Source organism: Spermophilus citellus (assembly GCF_964194105.1).
Source record: "Spermophilus citellus genome assembly, chromosome: 10".
Lineage (NCBI taxonomy): Eukaryota > Metazoa > Chordata > Mammalia > Rodentia > Sciuridae > Spermophilus > Spermophilus citellus.
The window spans coordinates 132,823,728-132,843,774 of record NC_138197.1 but is presented as its reverse complement, the minus strand read 5'-3'; the positions used below and the strand labels follow the sequence as shown (position 1 = coordinate 132,843,774).

Here is a 20,047-nt window from a genome sequence, read left to right as displayed (position 1 = left end):
TCCCAGAATAGCCAAAGCAATCCTTAACAGAAGAGTGAAGCAGGTGGTATCACTACACCAGACCTTGAACTATACCACAGGGCAACAGTAACAAAAATGGCATGGGCTGGGTGCAGTGGTGCACGCCTGTAATCCAGAGGCTCGGGAGGCTGAGACAGGAGAATTGAGAGTTCAAAGCCAGCCTCAGTAATGGTGAGGCCCTAAGCAACTCAGTGAGACTCTGTTTCTAAATAAAATACAAAATAGGGCTGGGGATGTGGCTCAGTGGTTGAATATCCGTGAGTTTAATCCCTGGTACCATAAATAAATACATGTATTGTGTCCACTACAACTAAAAGTAATAATAATAATAATAGATATTTTTAAAGGCACCGAAATAGACTTGTAGACAATGCTACAGAGTAGAGGACACAGAGACAAACCCACATAAATACAGTTCTCTCATACCAGACAAAGGTGCCAGAACATATATTCGAGAGAAGATAGCTTATTCAAAAATGGTGCTAGGAAAACTGGAGTCTATATGCAGCAAAATGAAATTAAGCCACTCTCTGTCACCATGCACAAAACTCAATTCAAAGTGCTTCAAGGACCTAGGAATTAGACCAGAGACTCTGTGCCTACTGAAGGAAAAAGTAGACCCAAATCTCCATTATGCCGGATTAGGCCCCGACTTCCTTAATAAGACTCCTATAGCGCAAGAATTAAAAGCAAGAATCAATAAATGGGATGATTCAAACCAAAAAGCTTCTTCTCAGCAAGAGAAACAAACAGTGAGGTGAATAGAGAGCCTACAGAATGGGAGCAAATCTTTACCACAAGCACATCAGATAGAGCACTCATCTCTAGGGAATATAAAGCACTCAAAAACCTTAACACCAAAAATACAAATAACCCAGTCGATAAATGGGCCAAGGAACTGAACTGACACTCCTCAGAAGAGGATATACAGTCAGCCCACAAATATATGAAAAATATTCATCATCTCTAGCAATTAGAGAAATGCAAATCAAAACCACTCTAAGATTTCATCTCACTCCAGTCAGAATGGCAGCTGTTAAGAATACAAACAACAATAAGTGTTGGCGAGGATGTGGGGAAAAGGCACACTCATACATTGCTGATGGGACTGCAAATGGGTGCAGCCAATATGGAAAGCAGTATGGAGATTCCTTGGAAAACTGGGAATGGAACCACCATTTGACCCAGCTATCCCACTACTCGGTCTACACCCAAAGGACTTAAAAACAGCCTACTACAGGGACACAGCCACATCCATGTTTATAGCAGCACAGATCACAATAGCTAAACTGTTGAACCAACCTAGATGCCCTTCAATAGATGAATGGATAAAGAAAATGTGGTATATATGCACAATGGAATATTAAAAGAGAATAAAATCATGGCATTGCATGGAGTTGGAGAATATGATGCTAAGTGAAGTTAGCCAATCCCAAAAACCAACGGCCAAATGTTTTCTCTGATATGTGGATCTGATCATAATGGGGATGGGGGAGCATGGAGGGAACGGAAGAACTCTGGATAGGGCAAAGGGGAGGGAGGGGAAGGGAAGGGCAGGGGGTAGGAAAGACGGTGGAATGAGATGGACATCACTACCCCAGGTACAGGTATGAAGCCAGAATGGTGTGACTCTACTTTGTGAACAACCAGAGACATGAAAACTGTGCTCCGTATGAGCACTGTGAGTCGACACGCATTCTCTGTCATGTATAACAATTCAGAATAAACAAATAAACTTTTAAAAAAGAAGGTGTAAAGACAACCCACAGAACGGGAGAAAATACTTGTGAACTGTATCTTACACAGAGCTGGAGGCCATAATATATAGATCAAATGTTATCTTAACAAGAAAAAGGCAAATAGCAAGCCAATGGGCAGAGGGTTTGATGGATAGACACATCTCCATGGAGATATGCAAATGGACACTGAGCACAGAAGAAAGATGTGCCAAGCGGTAGCCAGGAGGGAACCAGGCGGGAGCTTCAGGGGCTGCCTCAGCACAGGCGGGCAGCAGGGGCGGGCTCTGTGGAGAGACTGGAACCGACATTGCTGGTGGGACCAGGTGGGGCAGCACTTTGGAGCAGTTAAGCGCAGATCCTGTGAGGCCCCGCGACCCCTCCTGGGTGCCTGGGAGACCAGTGCATGGATCTTGAGCCCCAAAACCACCAACAGGCAAAATCAGCCCACTGTTCACCACCGCGATTCACCAACCGCTGTTCACCACCAGCAATGAAAACACCTGCGTATCCAGGGGCACGTCAGGTCCAGACCTTGGAAGTACACCTCCAGGAAAGAGCCCAGGGGCAAATGGCCACACGTGCGTGTTTTTACTTATTTTGACGGGGCCCTCCCTCCATTGCCCAGGCTGGACTGGAACTCCTGGGCTCAAGGGGTCCTCCGGCTCAGCCTCCCTGGAGCTGGGACCACAGGTGCCCACGCCCCCGTGCCCAGCTTGCATGACTGTGTATAAGAAACGTCTGGAACAGGCAAATCCAGAGACAGAAGGTGGATCCGAACGTGGCAGGGGCTGGGGGAGGGACAGGGAGTGACGGCTAAAGGACACAGGGCCCTTTTCGAGGTGACGAAAATGCTCTGGAATTAGATGACGGTGCTGGTGACCCAGGCCTGTGAGCACACATCGTGCACTTAAAAAGATGACCCTGGGCTGGACAGTCCTGGGCCCACGGTTAGTCTTCACCCAGCCACTGAACACTGCTGTGCTGGGCCCAGGACGCAGCGGTGTGTGTCACACGAGTGTCACACGAGTGTCACGGGCAGCTCGCCTCCCAATCTGTGGAGCTACCGGGAGGGCTTCCTGGAGGAGGGAAAGGACTGGGAGCAGAGCCCTGGGCAGCAGGGTCCCCCAGGGACAGCCGGCCAGGGCTTCACCTCCAGGTGCAGGAAAGAATCGGGGACAGAGGCTGTCGACGCTGGGCCTCCCAAAGCCAGAAGGTGCCACAGCTGCCTCCGCCCCTCAGAAGAGCCTGCTCCCTCCACACCCGCGAGCCCCGCTGCCCTGGCCAGGCCTCCAGGACCTCCCGTCCCTCACGGTGGAAGCCGTGTGTCCCCAGCGAAGCTTCCTGTGCGCTTTTGAACTTAACTCAGCAAATTAACATTTGTGAATAGGATCTGGTTATGAATTTTAATGACTTCCATTCATTCCCAGTCCAAACAAATTACATATCTGGTGCTTTATTTAATATGTTTATTGCCATTTTATTACACTCATTGGCAACCAAACAGCATAAAATATTAATTTAAAGAGGCAGTCGTGTGGATTCTCTCTCCAAGTGGAGCATGGGACGGCTCTCGGGGTGGCCCAGTGTCACTCCCCGTTCCCTGAAGACACAACCAACTGAGTTTTTTTCCGTGTGTTAGGTAACCCAGGCCCCTGCCTCGGAGCTGCACCCAGCTCTGCTCGTTCATGAGCTGGTTTTAACAGTCCCCACTGGCCCTGGGGTCAAGAGGGCACAGCAAGGTGGCAGCTAGAGAAGAGCCCTGCTGTGACGGCTCCACGCCAACCCATTCTCAGAGTGCAGGACAGAAGCCACTGTCGCCCCACCCCACCCCACCCCACCCCGAGGCCCCGAGGAGCTGAAAGGTCCCTAGAGGACCCCATGACCCAGGACAATACCCTGCCCCAAGGTCCTTAACCTATCTCTTCTGCAAACTCCCTTTCCCCGTCAGGGGACAGCTGCTTCAGGCCAAGGAAAGCGGGCAGGTGCTCAGGGCCAGATCCGACCCGCCTGGCCCCAGAGCCCCGGAGGGCGGGGCAGCAAGCCCCCTACTCGCCAAGCCCACCGCGGGCCCAGGAGCATCAGAGTTTTAGGTAACGGCCAGATCCCATGTGAGTTTCTAACACGCCAGATGGACGCGAGGAAAAGGACACTCACTGCACTCTGGTGTGGCCATCCTGTAGCTGACCCGACCTCCCCAGAGCTGTGGGATGAGCAGCCTCGTCTTCCACGGCCAGAGGAGGGATACGGGGGGAGGGGGGGGTGCAAGCTCATGACCCGGCTGGCTCAGCACCGCAGCTGCTGGGATGGGGCTGCAACGGGGAGGCCCTCCTGGCAGCCAAGACGCCAGGGCAGAAGGGCTTCCTGGAGGAGACACCACTGAGACAGATTGTAAAAGATGAAGTTGGGGACAGAGGGAAGGGGGGCGGGGCACAGAATGGCTCTCGGAGTCCCTGAAGGTTACAGACGGTAAGCCCCGCGCAGTAGCGCTCGCCTGTGATCCCAGCAGCTTGGGAGGCTGAGGCAGGAGGATCGCAAGGTCAAAGCAGCCTGGGCAACTTACGAGGCCCTAAGCAACTCAGCAAGACCCCATCTCTCAATAAAACACAAAGGAGGGCTGGGGTGTGCTCAGTGGTAAGCGCCCTGGGCTCCATCCCGGCTCGCTCAGGCTGTTCATTTCAGAAACACGAAGCTTGCTGAGAGGAGGGGCGAGTTCAAGTCACGGCTAATAAGGTCTTGATCAGGAAGGAGAGGCCGTGCTGAGGGACAATTGGGGACCTCGGCAGTCTAATCCGTCAGCTTATTTCTCGCTCCTGCCCTGTGTGGCGCAGGTGGGCAGGGTGCCCGGGGGGTGCAGGGAGAAGTGGGGGCACCAGCTCTTACTACTCCTTCCCGAGGGCCCCCCAATTCTGCTGTGATGTCACTGGCCAAAGCCAGTCACATGAGCAAGGTCCGGCACGGCCTGGAGGGCAGGGAGCCAGAACCTCCCAGGGCACTGGGCGGCCCCCAGGTCCCTGGTGCTCTGCCCGCCGCTGGGTCCCACACGCGGGTACAGACACAGGAGCCGGGAGCACGGGCCTCCGGGGCGGCCTCAGGCTGCGCTGGCCCTGCAGGGTCGGGCTCAGCCACCGGAGACAGGGGTCCAGGACGGTCCCTGGTCCCAGAGCCTCCAGGACTGGGGAGGCGGACGTGGGCTCACTTACTATTGCAGACTCACACCGAACTGCTGGGTGGGCAGAGGCGGCCGGGGCGGTGGCTTCTTGGTGGCAGGAGGCGGCAGCCCGCTGTGCAGGTCACGGAGCTTCTCGTCATACCTGGGAACACAAAAGAGGCAAGTCACACGTCGCAGGGGACAGCCCATGGCTGCGGGAGGCCACTTCCAGGTGCTGGGTGGGACCCGATCCAGAGACATGCCTCGGTCATCACTGGGCACAGCCCAGATCAGGACTACAAAACCCTGTCCTGCCCTCAGACCAGGGTCTCCGACTCTGGAGCTCAGAGCACACACCGGGGACATCAGGGTAAAACCCAGATCCACAGCCCCGCCCGGAGGGCAGGATTCGTGTGTCCTCTGGCTCCTTCTGCAGGGTCCCTGGACCACTTTGGGGGCCCTGGCTGCCCAGAGCCTGATTCACACCCTCCCAAGCCCCGTCTCCCGAGGACCCACGGGACCCTGCCTTTGATGCTACTGGCCGCCTGCACGGTCCTGGACACCCCAGACCACAAGGTGGGCCCCAGAGCTGCAGCTGGGACGCTGGTCTCCCCCACAAAACTGCCCCAATGGGAGCCCCTGGGAGCCAACCCCAGTGACCCTAGTGCAGCCTGGGTTGGGGTCTTGCCCAAGCCCACAGTCGACCATGGTCCCCATGGCCTCCGGGTCCAGTCATGGTCCTCCAAGGACCCTTTCGCCCCAGCCCCAGCCCCCAGCCCCCCAGCCTCAGCCCCAGCCCCAAGCCCCCTAGTCCCCCAGCCCCAAGCCCCCTAGTCCCCCAGCCCCAGCCCCCTAGTCCCCCAGCCCCAAGCCCCCTAGTCCCCCAGCCCCAGCTCCCAGTCCCCAGTGGTGCCCAGCCCCCCAGTCCCCAGCCCCAGTGCCCATCCCCCCAGCCCCCAGCCTGGCGGGCACTCACCGCAGCACCTCTTGGGGGATGGGCAGCTGGTCACACTGGAGGTGCCCCCGGAGCTCTCTCAGGGAGCTGCAATAGGTGACCTTTTTCCCAAACTTGTGACTAGGAAAGCAGAAGACAGCAGGGGTCAGGCGGCAGGGAGAGGCCCTGCAGGGCCTGGGGAGGGCAGGTGGCAGCTCCTGGAGATGGGACGTCTGAGGCTGTCCCTCCTGAGGCCTGCCATGTGCCCAGTGCCATCCCCATGCCCATCAATAAAATGTGCCCAACTTGAATCCACCCTGAGTCTGCACAGGGTGCTGGGATCCAGGGTGCTGGGACCCAGGGTGCTGGGCCTGGGTGGCACATGGCTTTGCATTTGACACCTCCTCATTGAGAGTGTCCCCAAGGGCAGGGACCAAGTGGCAGTCTCCAGGCTTGTCCCTGGGGACACAGGACGCCAGCACAGCCATAAAGCCGGAGGAGCCCTGGCTGCATCCAGCAACCCCGTCCTGTCCCTCACCGGGACAACTCGCTCCTCCTCGGATGGGGCCCCGCCCGTGAGACAGAAGGAGGTGATTTGCACAAACTCATCCATCGCCAGGCACCTGTGACGATCATATTAATGAAGCTCAGGTTCCTCGATTGCGAGACCCAGGCTGGTTTTCTCTTGTACTTTTGGAGCAGCACCTCCCCTATGTGCGTATTCCAGAGGCACAACTATGGATGTGGGGGTGGAATCGCAGTTACCAGGAAGGGAGTTACGGAGTCAGCAAAACCAAATTCGTTACTATTATGACAATTTGCAAGCCTTGAAATAAGTGTTCATGCATTCTCAGTGCAGTATACATTGTGAAATTAAAATAATCCAATTTCACCACTGCAAAAACAACCAGAAAATGGGGGATCGCGGCAGGAAATTACATAGAGTAGGAGTGAACCACTTGGCCCAGCGTGGCTGCCTGGGCTGGTGGCCTGAGCCAGTCCCACCTGCAGGGGACCAGAGGGAGGCCCATCTGTGTGCATGGGCTCCCCCTAGTGGAGGAGGGAGAAGCAGCGCTGGGTCCCTGGCCCCTGGTGGGTTTCACAGGGTGACTTGGCTGGGCCCTGAACTCAAGGTTGCTGTTCTGCAGGAGGCTGGGGACCCGGACTGAAGGCTGGGTGGCTGAAGAGCCACCAAGTGCTGGGAGTGATGCACACAAAGGACACTCTGGGTTCCAGCACTAGGGGTGGAGGGTCCCACGGAGTGTCCTTGCCACCTGCCCACTCAGACTCCACAGGACTCAGGGACAGTCTGGCCCCTGCTGGAGACCATAGTTCTCCTGCCAGATTCATACAATTCTTCCATCTTCAAATGACTCCAGGGCTCAGAGAGGTCATATTACTGCCCAGTGACACACAGCCAACAGGCAGCATACCCTAGTCCTGGCTCCAGGGCCCCCAACCCTCCCTGATTCCTGAGGCAGGATGAAGGGTGGAAGGACCCAGGCTAGAGTTGGAATCCCAGCCCCCACCCTTACTGTGTGACCTAGAGCAGGCTGCTCAACCTCTCTGAGCATCAACCATCTCTTGTTTGAAATAGGGAAAATATGGTTAACTTCAGAGGGGGCGCCTGGCACATAAGGTGCAGTAGATGTTGTAATTAAATCAAAGAAAAAAGGATAATTAAAAGATTAAACAATACTAGCCCAACAATGGACATTTGCTAGGGCCCAGCAGGTCCTATTCCAAAGGTCCCCAGGAAGTCATTGTTGTAACATGGAGTGACTTAAGTGGTGTTTCTGGCCACATGGGGAAGCCCAGGCAGAGCGGCTGCATCTCTCATCCAGAGCAGTGGGTGGCCAGCAGAAGAGAGGTGACCCAGGCAATGTGGCTCCAGAACCATCCCAGGCCGCGGTGGCCAACCTCAGGCACAGGGGACCTTGCACGTCCCCTGAGGACCTTCGAGGTCTCTAGAACCTTCGGGCTTCCTAAGGCGAGTGGCAGCACCTGGAGTTGGAACCCCTGAAGCTGCCCCTGGACCTCAGGGTGACCAGCACTGGCTTTCTTGCTGTTAAATCTGTCAGGGGCCCCCTGGGCACTGCTCCTGGCCCAACACAAACCCACAGGGACCTCACTTCCAGCAGGCGGCCAGGTGGGAAGGCCTGGGACCAGGAGGCCAGCCAAGCCAGCTCTGGCCTTGAAACCTCCTGCGTTCCCCAGGACCTGACTCGGGTCCACTGCCCGGGGACTCAGGGCCACACGGTTCCCTCCTCCTGAGGGGAGGAGAACCCCCCGGCCAAGCAGCCCTGGGCCCTGTGACACAGTGCGCTGTGACCTCGTAACAGAGTTCAGTCCCAGTCAGCCCTCCACATCAGGGGAGCCCGGAGCCCCCTGAAGACCCGTCCCCAGCCCCGAGCCTGTCCAGCTGCTCATTTCTGCAGGCCTCTCACCGGCTCCACGTCACAGGCCTTGCTGGGGCCTGGCACACGTGGGTGCAAGGGAACCGTGTCTGCAGGACCAGCGAGGCCACGTTCTGCAGAACACAGGTGGGGCCCGTGGGTAGGGCAGGCAGAGGGGCAGCCGTGGGCTCATGGTCACCAGAGCCTCAGAAGGCAGGGTGGGCCCCAGGGGAGTGGGTGGGGCTGGGTGCACCTGCTCCCACGACCACGAGGATCACAGGCCACGGGTGAGTGACGGGGCGGGGGGGACCTTGAGGTTTCAGAATATGAGTGATGGGCGGGGGCTGACCAGCAGCCAGGAGAGTTGTGACAGTGCCCAGTGGCCTCAGCAGCCAATGACCACAGACCTTGGCCTATGCCACCCACTCACTCCCTGCAGGTCTGTGGGTGAAGGCCACATAGGTCTCGGTGGTGATGTCACGGAGGTGCGGGGTGGGCACCCGGGAGGCAGGGTCCACTTCTGTCCTTTGGGTCCATGCTCCGTGGTGCGGCTCTCCCCCCCACCCCACGGCTGGCAGAGCGGCACTCCAGCCCCTCCATCGGACTTTGCCCCCTCAGACCTCGGCTGGGACAGGAACACGGGACCTGTGATGTCCTCAGGCCCAGCTGGGGACCTGGGTCACCTCTGCAAGGTGCCTGGTACCATGGAGGTGACGCCTTTGCAGGTTTGTTGGGGCCATTATTCAGCTGACCGCTGCAATGAAGAGAGTCCCCAGGCCCCAGAACTGCTGCCGGCCAACAGCCCCGGGTCCCCAGGGCTGGTGTGCTGACAGAGACACAGGCCCCCGGGGGCAGGACGAGATGCAGCGGCTCAGCCCCTGGGGAGACGACCCGCCGGTGGGCAGTGCCAGGGCCAGGGGCCCAGGTCTCTGGAGGCCGATGACCTCCTGGATATCGGCTGAGGAAACGGGAAGATGCCCACCCAGCTCCACCTGGGCTCCCCACCTGGGCACAGAGCCCCACACCTGCCCACCACGATGACCGTGGGGGGAGGGACGCTGTCAGGCCACCACAGGAGGGTCTGCTGGGGGAAGGCAGGCAGGGCCCAGGAGGCAGCGAAGGCCATGGGATCTGTGCCCACGTGTCCAGAGAGGGCCAGGGAAGGGTGACCTCCCTTGGGAGGCAACCCTGCTCTTAGCCACTCCTGGGAGGCCCTCCCGAGTCCCCCTGGCCCTCCAGGACACACTCCTCCTCCTCTGCCGATGTCCCAACCTCCAGGGCACACCTGGGCCCTCCTGGACTGGGCCCGTCCAGGCCAGGCCAGAGCGGCCCGCAGAAGCCAGGCCTGGGGTGTGCTCCCTGCCCAGCTGTGCCATGTGGCTCCAGGCAGTGGGCGCCTGATGCCGGTGCCAAGCTGGGCGGCGAGAAGATGCCGCCGTGGCCTGGCAGAGCCCCGAGCCTGCCCACCCACACCGAGAGCGTCAGGTGGGAAAGAGTCCAGCTCCGGGGATGAGGTCAGCTGAGGCCTCAGGTCCAGCTCTTTGTGCCGTTGGCTCTGGCTGCCAGCAGGAGGGGCTGACCACAGGCCGACTGTCCAAACCTGTTTGCTCCAGAGAAAGGAGTGGCCCTTGCCCTGCTCCTGGGGGTGGCCTCTGAGCTTTTGGAACATCTGATAAGAACGTCTTTGCATCTGCGACCTGAGGACACCACGTGGTGGACACCAGCCATTTGCTCTGGGTGGGGCTTGGGCTGTCGACATCTGACCTCACAGGAACTGAGTCACTGAGTCGGCCAGTGGTCACTCCATGTTTACGGGACCAACCCCAAGAAACCCCCTGGGCCCCGAAGATTGGCCATGCTTCACTAGTGAGCAGCACCCGCTCCCCGTGCCACACGTTGTCATGGCGGAAGTCACGCACTCCCTGCAGGGTGCCGCTGTGGAGGGGAGCAGGGGGCTGGCGCTGTCCCTCAGCCGACTCTGAGCCTAGCCAGGCTTCCTCTGCGCTGGGCCACACGGAGAGGAAGACAGCTTCTCTGTGTCCATGGCCCTCAGGTCAACGACTAAACTTGGGTGTGGTCTTGGGGACCCCAATGTGGCTGCGCCGTGTGGGTGCTCGGGTGTCGGGGGGTAAAATCCAGGCACTCGCCTCAGGCACCCGGGGCCAGCGCTCCTGTCCACGGCCCTCAGAGGGTCGTGCACACGCCCTGGGCCGTGCTGCGACTCAGCACAGACCCCTTGGGCAGGCAGGGGGCTCAGACCGGTGGCCATCCTACAGGTGGGACCTGCGGTGAAGGTGACCCCCCCCCGTCCTTGCCAGGAGTGACACCCACCTGATGAGCGGCTTGAAGAGTTTCCAGAGGACCTTGATGAAGCTGGTGGGGTGCACCACGTAGAGCGCCTTCAGGTTCTTCTTGTACCTGGGGAGGGGACCAGGGGGGCCCTTGGGCTGCGGCTCAGAGTCGCTCCCAGCTGAAGCCGGGGGCAGAGCCGCAGCCGGGGTCTCGGGCCTCCCCCCAACATTTAAGAATGCTGAGCCAGAAACCAGGGGTTCACTCTCGGGGGATCAGGACCCCTGTCCACCCCATAGGCACGCTTGCAAGACGAGGTCACTGTGCAGGCGCTGCCCCTGCAGGGCCCAGCTTTCTGCTTGTGCGGAGCCTGGTCTGAGCCCCAGCCCGTCCACCTTCCCGAGCAGAAACCCAAAGGCCAGCGGCTTCCATCTGACACAGTGAACCTGACCAGGGCCTTCCGCCCGGCCCCAGCCCTGACCCCGGCCCTGGCCCTTGATGGCTGACCGGGATCAGCACTTCTCCCCAGCCAGACGTGCCACCTATCAGTGGCCTTTGTGTGAGTGTGGATGGTCCCCCATGCTGGGTGGGCAGCCTCCACCTGGATCTGGTGACGTGACCTTTTGCTTTGAATTGTTCCTGGTCACAGCCCGCAGCACAGAGTCAGCTGCCGGGCACCGACACGTGACCTAACTGCCCAGGGCTGCGTGGCCTCCTCCAGGTGGAAGCTGTCCACTTCCAAAGCCAGACCCAGCAGCCACCCATCCCACTGCACGCTGACACCCGCCACACTCAGCCCACACGGTGGCTGCCCAGTGCCCGAGGCTGGCACGCACTTCCTGTCAAACTCCTTGTAGGCGCTCTGCAGCCAGCCCAGGGACGGCTTGTTCCCGCCGTGGAGGCCGTGGTGGAAGTAGACGAGGCTGTAATCGTTCTCCACGTACTGGTCCAGCGTGAACTTCAGGTACCTGGACAACACACAAGACATGGACGTGAGGGCCTCCTCCCTGCCCTCACGTGGAGGGGCACGTCGGCTTCTCTGGTCACCCAGCAGAGCCGGCACCGGGCCACACAGGGTCACATCCAGAGCCACTGGAGATCCCACACGCCAGGGCCCAGCCCTCAACTGCTCGATGAGGCTCAGAGACGTTTAGCCACTTGCCAGGTCACACAGCTGATAGGTGGACATGGTAGGCCAAAGCATGACCCCCCCAAACACATCCCCGTCAAATCCCCAGAACCCGGGACGTGACTCATGGGAGAAAGGTCTTTGCAGATGTGGCTGAGTCAAGGGTCTCATGAGGAGGAGCTCGTCCTGGATTAGCTGGGCGACCTCTGGATGCCGTCACACACACTTAACAGAGGGACCCGAAGGGTGGCTCAGCGGGGAGAAGGCCCCGTGGGGAGGGTGAGGGGACTGGCCAGGGAGGACTTGCCCACAGCCTGGGAAGCAGAGGAGGTGAGGGACAGTCACAGGCTGCAGAGGGACTGGGGGAGTAGGTCTCCAGAGCCCCGACTGCACCCAGACCAGGACCTGGGAGAGCAAACCGCTCTGTCTTAGGCCACCGGGTTTGGGGTCATTGTCAGAGCAGCCACAGAGGATGGGCTGAGATTCCAGCCAGGGGCTGCCCTCCCCAGCGCCAGCACCGCCATGCTGCTGGGCCGCCAAAGCACCGTCCTCCCCAGAGGAGCCTCCCAGCATCTGTCCTCTGTCACTGGCCAGACCTCCCTCCCATCACGTCAGGGCTGCACGGCCCTCGATCCGCCCGCTGTAGCTGGAGAACACTGTCCTCAGGTCACCGCAGAAAGGCCTCATCCTGCCATCTGCGAGGGACCTCGCTTCACCCACATCACTTTGGCAGCTAGTCCTGTGGCCAAGTGCATGGGGTCACCAAGCCCAAGAGTCACCAAGCCCACAGTGTCACCAAGCCCACAGAGTCACCAAGCCCACAGAGTCACCAAGCTCACAGGGTCACCAAGCCCACAGAGTCACCAAGCTCATAGTGTCACCAAGCCCACAGAGTCACCAAGCCCACAGAGTCACCAAGCCCACAGTGTCACCAAGCTCACAGGGTCACCAAGCCCACAGAGTCACCAAGCTCATAGTGTCACCAAGCCCACAGAGTCACCAAGCTCATAGTGTGACCAAGCTCACAGGGTCACCAAGCCCACAGTGTCACCAAGCCCACAGTGTCGTCAAGGTCACAGGGTCACCAAGCCCACAGTGTCACCAAGCCCACAGGGTCACCAAGCCCACAGTGTCACCAAGCTCACAGTGTCACCAAGCCCACAGGGTCGCCAAGCCCACAGTGTCACCAAGCCCACAGTGTCACCAAGCCCACAGTGTCGTCAAGGTCACAGGGTCACCAAGCCCACAGTGTCACCAAGCCTACAGTGTCACCAAGTCCACAGTGTCACCAAGACCACAGTGTCGTCAAGCTCACAGTGTCACCAAGCTCACAGGGTCTCCAAACCCATGGAGTCACCAAGCCGACGGTGTCACCAAGCCCACAGAGTCACCAAGCTCACAGGGTCACCAAGCCCACGGAGTCACCAAGCCCACAGTGTCACCAAGCCCACAGTGTCACCAAGCCCAAGAGTCACCAAGCCCACAGTGTCGCCAAGCCCACAGTGTCACCAAGTCCAGTGTCGCCAAGCCCACAGTGTCGCCAAGCCCACAGAGTCACCAAGCCCACAGTGTCACCAAGCCCACAGTGTCACCAAGCCCACAGTGTCGCCAAGCCCACAGTGTCACCAAGCCCACAGTGTCGCCAAGCCCACAGAGTCGCCAAGCCCACAGTGTCACCAAGCCCACAGTGTCACCAAGCCCACAGTGTCGCCAAGCCCACAGTGTCACCAAGCCCACAGTGTCACCAAGCCCACAGTGTCACCAAGCTCACGGGGTCGCCCCACGTCATTCCTGCCTGGAGTGAACCCACCTGCAGGCACCCAGGGAAGGCAGCCCAGTTTCTGAGGCCGTGGGCGGTGCGGTGTGGCCAGGCGCTCCCAGGACCCCCAGGAGGACCCGCAGCTCTGCCCGTGTGCAGGCGCTCCACCGCCCTTCCTCGCCAGGACCCCGAGGAGCCCGAGTAGGTCAGCTCTTCCTTTGCTGAGTCCAAGCAGCCTCAGGCCCCTCCAGAGGAAGAACCATCCAAACGCATTGATGCTCCCGATGGCCCTGTGGGGCTGGACTACTGTCCCCATTTACAGACAGGTCACCTGCGTCTCCTGGAGGTGCACTGGCCAGGGGTCTCAACTGAGCAGGCTCAAGTCCACCCTGTCCTGCCCGAGAGCCACCTGCTGCCACCTGCTGCCACCTGCGTCTGCTCCCACCCCGTCTGCCCGGGTGAGATGGCGCAGCTCTGACCCCTGCGGTGCTGGTCTGTGCTCACCAGGAGAGGAGGCCACTCACCCCCACTCTACTCCCCAGCGCCTAGTCTCCAACGCCCTCAAGGAAGCCATGGCGGCATGAGCCACCCCAGGCCTCAGGACAGCACTTCTGCGTCCTGGACACCTTCTCCAGGGAGGGGGACGAGGGACCCACCGTGCAGCCCACTCTGGCCCTCCCTGGAGTGCCTGATCCTCGGCCTGTGCCGTCCTCCCCAGCTCCTCCTGCTCAGGAGCTCCTGGGGTCTGCTGCATCTGCCAGCGCTCAGCACAGGAAGTCACTAGCTAAGTCGCGGGTTGGGCTTCAACGACGCGGACTCTTCTTCACCGTCTCAAAATAGGACCCGCATCTCGCTTCAGGAAGCCCAGCGATGGAGGGAGGCCGCGTAGGGCCTGTCACGTCTCCATAAAGGCCGAGGAAGGACACACTCCGGGGCCCTGTCGAGCCCTTCCTCTGGGCGCGCTGTCCAGCACTGGCTGAGAGCACAGTGCGTGGCAGCCCCATTGGGTGCCCGTGGGCAGTGGACAACCTGCACAACTGTGCCTGGGGCTCACGCCCACTCCCATCCAGCTACAAAGGTGCCCTGGGTAGGCCCCCGAAGAGCCTGGTGTGCCAACTGGTTGTTGTCACAGGTGCTTTTTCCCAACTGAGGTGAAATTTGCATATAATTAATCACTTTAACACGAGCATCCCAGAAACCATAGGTCCGTTCACCGCATGGTGCTGCCACCTGTATTCAGCTCCAGAACTGTCTCATCATCCCGGAAGGGACCCCTGGACCTACTAAGCATCGTCCTCTCCTCCTGCTCCCAGCCCTGGCCACCACCCCCCTGCTTCCTGTGTGTTGGGGACACCTTTGTCTCTGTAGAATGACCAACCCTGGCCCCATTCCAGCAGGAAGTGTCCCTAGAGAACGCAGCCCTGGGCACACTGGTCCCCTGCCTCAAGGAGGATAGTGTGACACGGGAATGTGCTTAATCAGAGGTCCCAGGAGGAGATGCCTGGGGACCTGGTGGCCCTCCTTGCCCATGGGCCCTGTGACACCAGGAGCTGGCTCACCCCTCCTGGTGCCCAGGGAGGCCCCAGCCCCCCTGCACCTGGCTGTGCTGGCTCCCGAGGGCTTGCTCCCTGCAGGTCCTCAGACCCTCGGGGCCAGACTGGGCCTTGGGTCAGGGGACTCCCCAGAACCAGCAGCCCAGAGCCCTCCAGGCGCTTTGAGACCAGCCGTGTGCTCTTCTTGAGCTGGGGGCTCCGGCCACGGCCCTCCCCACTGGGCTGCCGTTGGGTGAGCCGGGCGGCCTCACGGGAGGAGTGGGGTCTGGGGGTGGTGGCAGGCGTGGGCCCCCACGTGGCCGTGCTCTGGGCCAGGCAGGGAGCAGGCGCAGCGCCCTCTGTGGTCACACAGGCACATGACACTCCGGAGATGGGCCAGGGTTGGCTGAGGAGGTGGGGGAGCAGGTGCCCTCCTGGACAGCTGTGGATCTGGTGCACTTCTGGGTGATGTGGGCGAGCGGTGCAGGGCCCTTGGACAGCCCCTCAGACGGCCACCCCCACCTCCTCCCTGTGTCCAGGCCACTGCCCCAGCCTTGCCCCCATGCAGACCACAGGGCGGCCCCCAGTGGGGTCGGCACGGTGAGCATGTACCCCTGTACCCAGGTAGCAAACTCCAGGGCGCAGGGTCACGGGGGTGGGCGCGGCCAGCCCAGGTTTAAACAGGGCCCAATTCCACCCGGAATGCACACAGCTCGCCTCGTGGGAAACTGGGTCTCCAGGAGAGGTCGTGTGGGACAAGGGTGGCCTAGGCCACTGGCTGGTGTCTTGACAAGAGGAGACCAAACAGACCCGGGAAGACGGCGGGAGGCAGGGGTGGGAGGGATGTGGCGGGGACAAGGACGCCTGGGCTCTGGCCTCGAGGCAGGAGGACAGGGTGCTGCCGGGTTAAGCTGCAGGGTGCCGTCCTTTGAGGCAGCAGCCACGGGGCACGCACACAGCCCCAGGGAGATCCGTGCACCTCGAAGGAGCAGGGTGGCCGTCTATGCCATCTCACCTGGAGGGTCCCCTCCACATCCAGGACCCCATCACAGGGAGGGCGCGGGTACTCGCCTGGCCAGGAGGAAGCCAACCAGCCCCCACCGTGCAGATGGTGCTGGTGATGGCCACGGTGGCCCTGGTGACCAGATTGTCCCCAGATGGCCCTGGGGGAGGCTCAGGAAGATCAGAGCTCAGTGCCCACAAGTCGACAGAGCAGAGGGAGGTGACGGGGGCAGGAGACGTGGGGAGGGTGGCGCGCGCGGGGGGGCACACTTACTCCAGCAGCCGCTGGTGGTTGAGCTCGTGCGAGGGGGGCATCCGGCAGCAGCTGAAGGTGACAATGAGTCTCCCGCAGCGGTCGTCCCCTGTGGGAACAGACACACGTGTGAGCCTCGGCCCAGCTTCCCCGGAAACCCCCAGGCGCAGCCCTGAGCTCCCCCTGCTTGTCACCGAGGGGGTCCTCACGGCCGCCCATGCGCTGGAAGACTGAGGCCCACTGGTAGGTCCCCAGGGCCATGCCTCACCGCTGGCTGGTGGCCCCTGGGATTTCAATCCAGACACATTGGCTGCTCTGCGAGTCCCCTCCTCCCCACACCCCCACCCTAGGGCTTCCCTCGAGCTCCGGGCCCTGGAGGCGGCAGGTGGCCCAGAGTAGTCACCCTGGACAGGACCTTGCATCCAGGACAGGGCCCTCTCAGAAGAGGTCAGCCCTGTCCAGCATGGCCTCTTGACACATCTGTGCCGGCTCCATGCAAGACAGCCACACGGGTGCTCTTCTCGGGGCGGGGCTCACAGCAGGTGCTCAGTGAGACCAAACAGCCAGGCGGCGTCAGGGTGAGGACCTGGGGCTTTGCCTGCCTCCACCTGGGGCAGGAGGTTGGGCACACTCTGCAGCCGGACCCTCCTGCTGCAGCCCCCCACCCACACCCGTGGCCAGGAGGAAGGGCCGAGCCCCACAGCCTTCCTCTCTCCACTCCCTGGCGCTGAGCGGGAGGATCCCCGGGGTTCAGCAAGGCTTGGAGAGGCCTAAGTCATGTGCTGGGGACAGCCCTGGCTTCCAGACCCCTGAGCCTCCTTGTCCCCCAGCCCTGGCTTGGGGATGAGGGCAGACAGAGCAGGCTGCCCTGGCTGCCGCACCCATGGCTTCCCTCACAACCAAACACGAGACACCGGAAAGCACACTCGGACACGTGCCAAGGCCACGGGCAGCAGGGGAGGGACCCCAAATCCTGGGACGCCCTGAGGCAGACGGGTGGGGCACCAGGCCCCTCCTCTCCTGAAAGTGCCTTCTGCCACCTGGATGTCACCCCTCCTCCTGACCCTGCAGCCGGCCACAGACCTGCAGCACCCACCTGTCGTAGGTGAGGGAGCAGCAGAGGCCCCGGGGACTGGCGCAGAGGGCCCCGGGGACAGGCACTGAGGCCCACCCAGCAGACAGTGCAGGGCTAAAGCCTCGGTCAGTCTGCTGAGGTGGGGTCGGAGGGCGAGGCCTGGCTTCCAAGGGCAACCTGGGGCCCCAGGGGGAATCTGGGACAGAAAGTGTCCAGACGTGGCCACCCCAGTGTGCACGCTGCTCCCTCTCCTGTCCTCCCGGAGCACCAGGCACACGTGGTGTTGAAGTTTAAATGCGCTCCAGGAGGGGGAGCCCGCAGCTCCTGAGTGGCACTGCCATATTCGCCCCCAGGTGGCGAGACCGGACGGTCCTGCACATGCCCACCACACGCACAGTTGCATTGGGCAACACTGCCCTTGGGAGTGGAGGTCAGGGTGGGGGCCACAGGGAAAGGCCTGGGGGACAGTCCGCCTGCCTCCACCACCCCCACTTCTGGCCACCTGGGGCTCCCATGACAGCCTCCTATTTGAGAATTTTCTGGAACAATTCGCAGAACTCAAGGAAGCGCAGTACAGTAAGACCCTGGCTCACGGCACTCGCAGCCTGATAAACCACAGATTGTGTTGTGCTGGTTGTCGCTGTGTTGGGATCAACCCAGGGCCTCGAGGACACGTGCCCAGCTGAACGGGTCCAACACTGAAACCCAGTGGGTCCACTGACCTGCCCGAGCCCCAGCTGAGCAACGCAAAGCCCTGCAGAGCAGCAGGCTTCCCTGCGACCGAGGGGCTGGGTCGCTGCTGCCACCCAGCACTGAGAAGGGGAGCGCCCCACCCCGTAGCCCAAACCCTTGGCCCAGAAAAAGATAAAGTTTCAAAATTCCAAGGACAGAGCTGGGCGTGTTGGTGCACGCCTACGATCCCAGCAGCTCCGGAGGCTGAGGCAGGAGGATCACAATTTCAAAGCCAGCCTCAGCAACTTAGCAAAGCCCTAAGAAACTTAGCAAGACCCTGTCTCAGAAATAAGGTGGGTGGGGCACTGGGACGTGACTCGGTGGTTAAGCGCCCTTGGTTCAGTCCCCAGAAAAAAAAAATCTTAAATTGAACCGTCCTGAGTGAGGGCCGGCTGTCCCTATGATGGCAGGTTACAACTCAGCATGGCCATAGGGTGGAGCCAGGGAGTGCCTGGGTTGCCCTCCCCACACAGGGCGCATCACCACCCACCAGGGAGGTGCTGGAGCCCTGGCCAGAGCTTTCCTTCCTAGGGTGACTGACCGATGTCACTGGCCAGTCTCCAGCCCCTCCCCCAGGGTCCAAAGCCCCACCCCTGGGACCTCAGTAGCCTACCTGGTCACCCCGAGCGACCTCACAGCATGACCTATCTAAGCCCTGGGGGACACTCCAAGGACTCAATCCAGGGCCACAGTCCAGGCAGGTGTGTCATGCAGCACGGGGTCTGGCCCTGCAGCTGCCCACAGGGGACTGCAGGGCAGCACTGAGCGCCCGCGAGAGGCGGCTGTGGGGGAGGAGCGGTTGAGGGCAGGGGGCGGGAGCAACTCAGGACCCGGGGGTCGGCCAGGACCAGCAGGGCTGGAATGGGAGACAGGAGAGGGAAGAAGGGGTCAGGGCCCCAGACAAGGAGGGCTAAGAGTGGACTTGGACCTGTTGACAGTGGGGGTCAGGGAGGAGGTTGGGACAGATCTGCCCGGTCACTGGAAGGCCTCAGGCCATGGGGCAGGGTCCCCTGGGTAGAGAGAGTGAGGTGGGGTGGGGGACACAGGGATCCCCGACCTGGGATCAGTGATGGGGCAGGAAGGCCCTGTGAGGAGGCTCCCCCGGCTCAGGTCCGCAGCAGGGCCTCCCAGTGCACAGACAGGGACACGTGGGGGGCGCTGGGCTATGGGGGGCCCCAGGTGGGGCTGAGTCAGGCCAGGAGACAGATGAGGCTTGCGAGCACCCCAGAGTGACCACCGGGGATAAACAGGGCCAGGAAGGCCAGGGCTGGAGAAGCAGAGGCCCAGGGAGGTGGCCAGGGACACCCCCCGCAGGCCTGATGGGAGTGTGGGTCCTGTGGCCCCTGCTCTGGGGGGACATGAGGCAGGAAGCCAAACGTCCACGGCTGCTGCACACTGAGACGGTCAGGAGAGACCACTGTGCCCCATGCCTGATAATCTGGCCAGCGGGTCCAGGGGCGGGGAGGGTGCAGGGACGGGGCAAGAGGGCAGGGAAGGATGGGTTCCATCAATGGGGCGTCAGGTGCGCTGACCATGCCTGGAGGCCATCCACCACCAGAGAGAGAGGGGACAGAGGCCCCCGGGCAGAGCAGGGCAAAGGCACTCGGCAGGAGTGGACAGGAGCCTGAGCCCACTCGGGCCAGTCCCCTGTCTCCACCCGCATCCTTCTCACTCATTCCCTTCAAAAACACTTACTGAGCACCTACTATGTGCAAGGTCCATGGATACCATGATACTGGACTGTGAAGATGAGCTGCCGTCGAAGCTTTTAAACCCCAACCCTCACAAACTAAAAATAAAATAAAAAACCCAAAAGGGCAAAAACTTGGCACTTAATTTTCACATCAATAGGTTTCTTTTCTTTTTCTTTCTTTCTTTTTTTTTTTTTTTTTTGTGCTGGTCCTGGGGATGGAACCCAGGCCTCACGTGTACCAGGCAAGACTTCACCAAGCCACATCCCCAGCCCTTAAAAAAAAATCCTGCACTTCAAGACGGCCGGCCTCCACCTTGGATTCTCCTCCTCAGCCACCACAACTCC

The 20,047-nt window shown here is 60.7% G+C and overlaps 1 protein-coding gene across 4 annotated transcripts in view; it reads right to left on the bottom strand.

The window, feature by feature from the left end:
* Positions 1-20,047, bottom strand: part of LOC308658900 (proline-rich protein 5) — a 114,606-nt gene that overhangs the window by 18,755 nt on the left and 75,804 nt on the right. For all 4 annotated transcript variants that reach the window (XM_081311829.1, XM_081311830.1, XM_081311827.1 and 1 more), the window contains 5 exons: positions 16,224-16,311; positions 11,364-11,495; positions 10,570-10,656; positions 5,885-5,983; positions 4,961-5,071 (listed from right to left, as the gene is read on the bottom strand). In XM_081311829.1, coding sequence (XP_081167955.1) covers positions 4,961-5,071; positions 5,885-5,983; positions 10,570-10,656; positions 11,364-11,495; positions 16,224-16,311 — 517 coding nt within the window. The remainder of the gene's footprint in view (positions 1-4,960; positions 5,072-5,884; positions 5,984-10,569; positions 10,657-11,363; positions 11,496-16,223; positions 16,312-20,047) is intronic.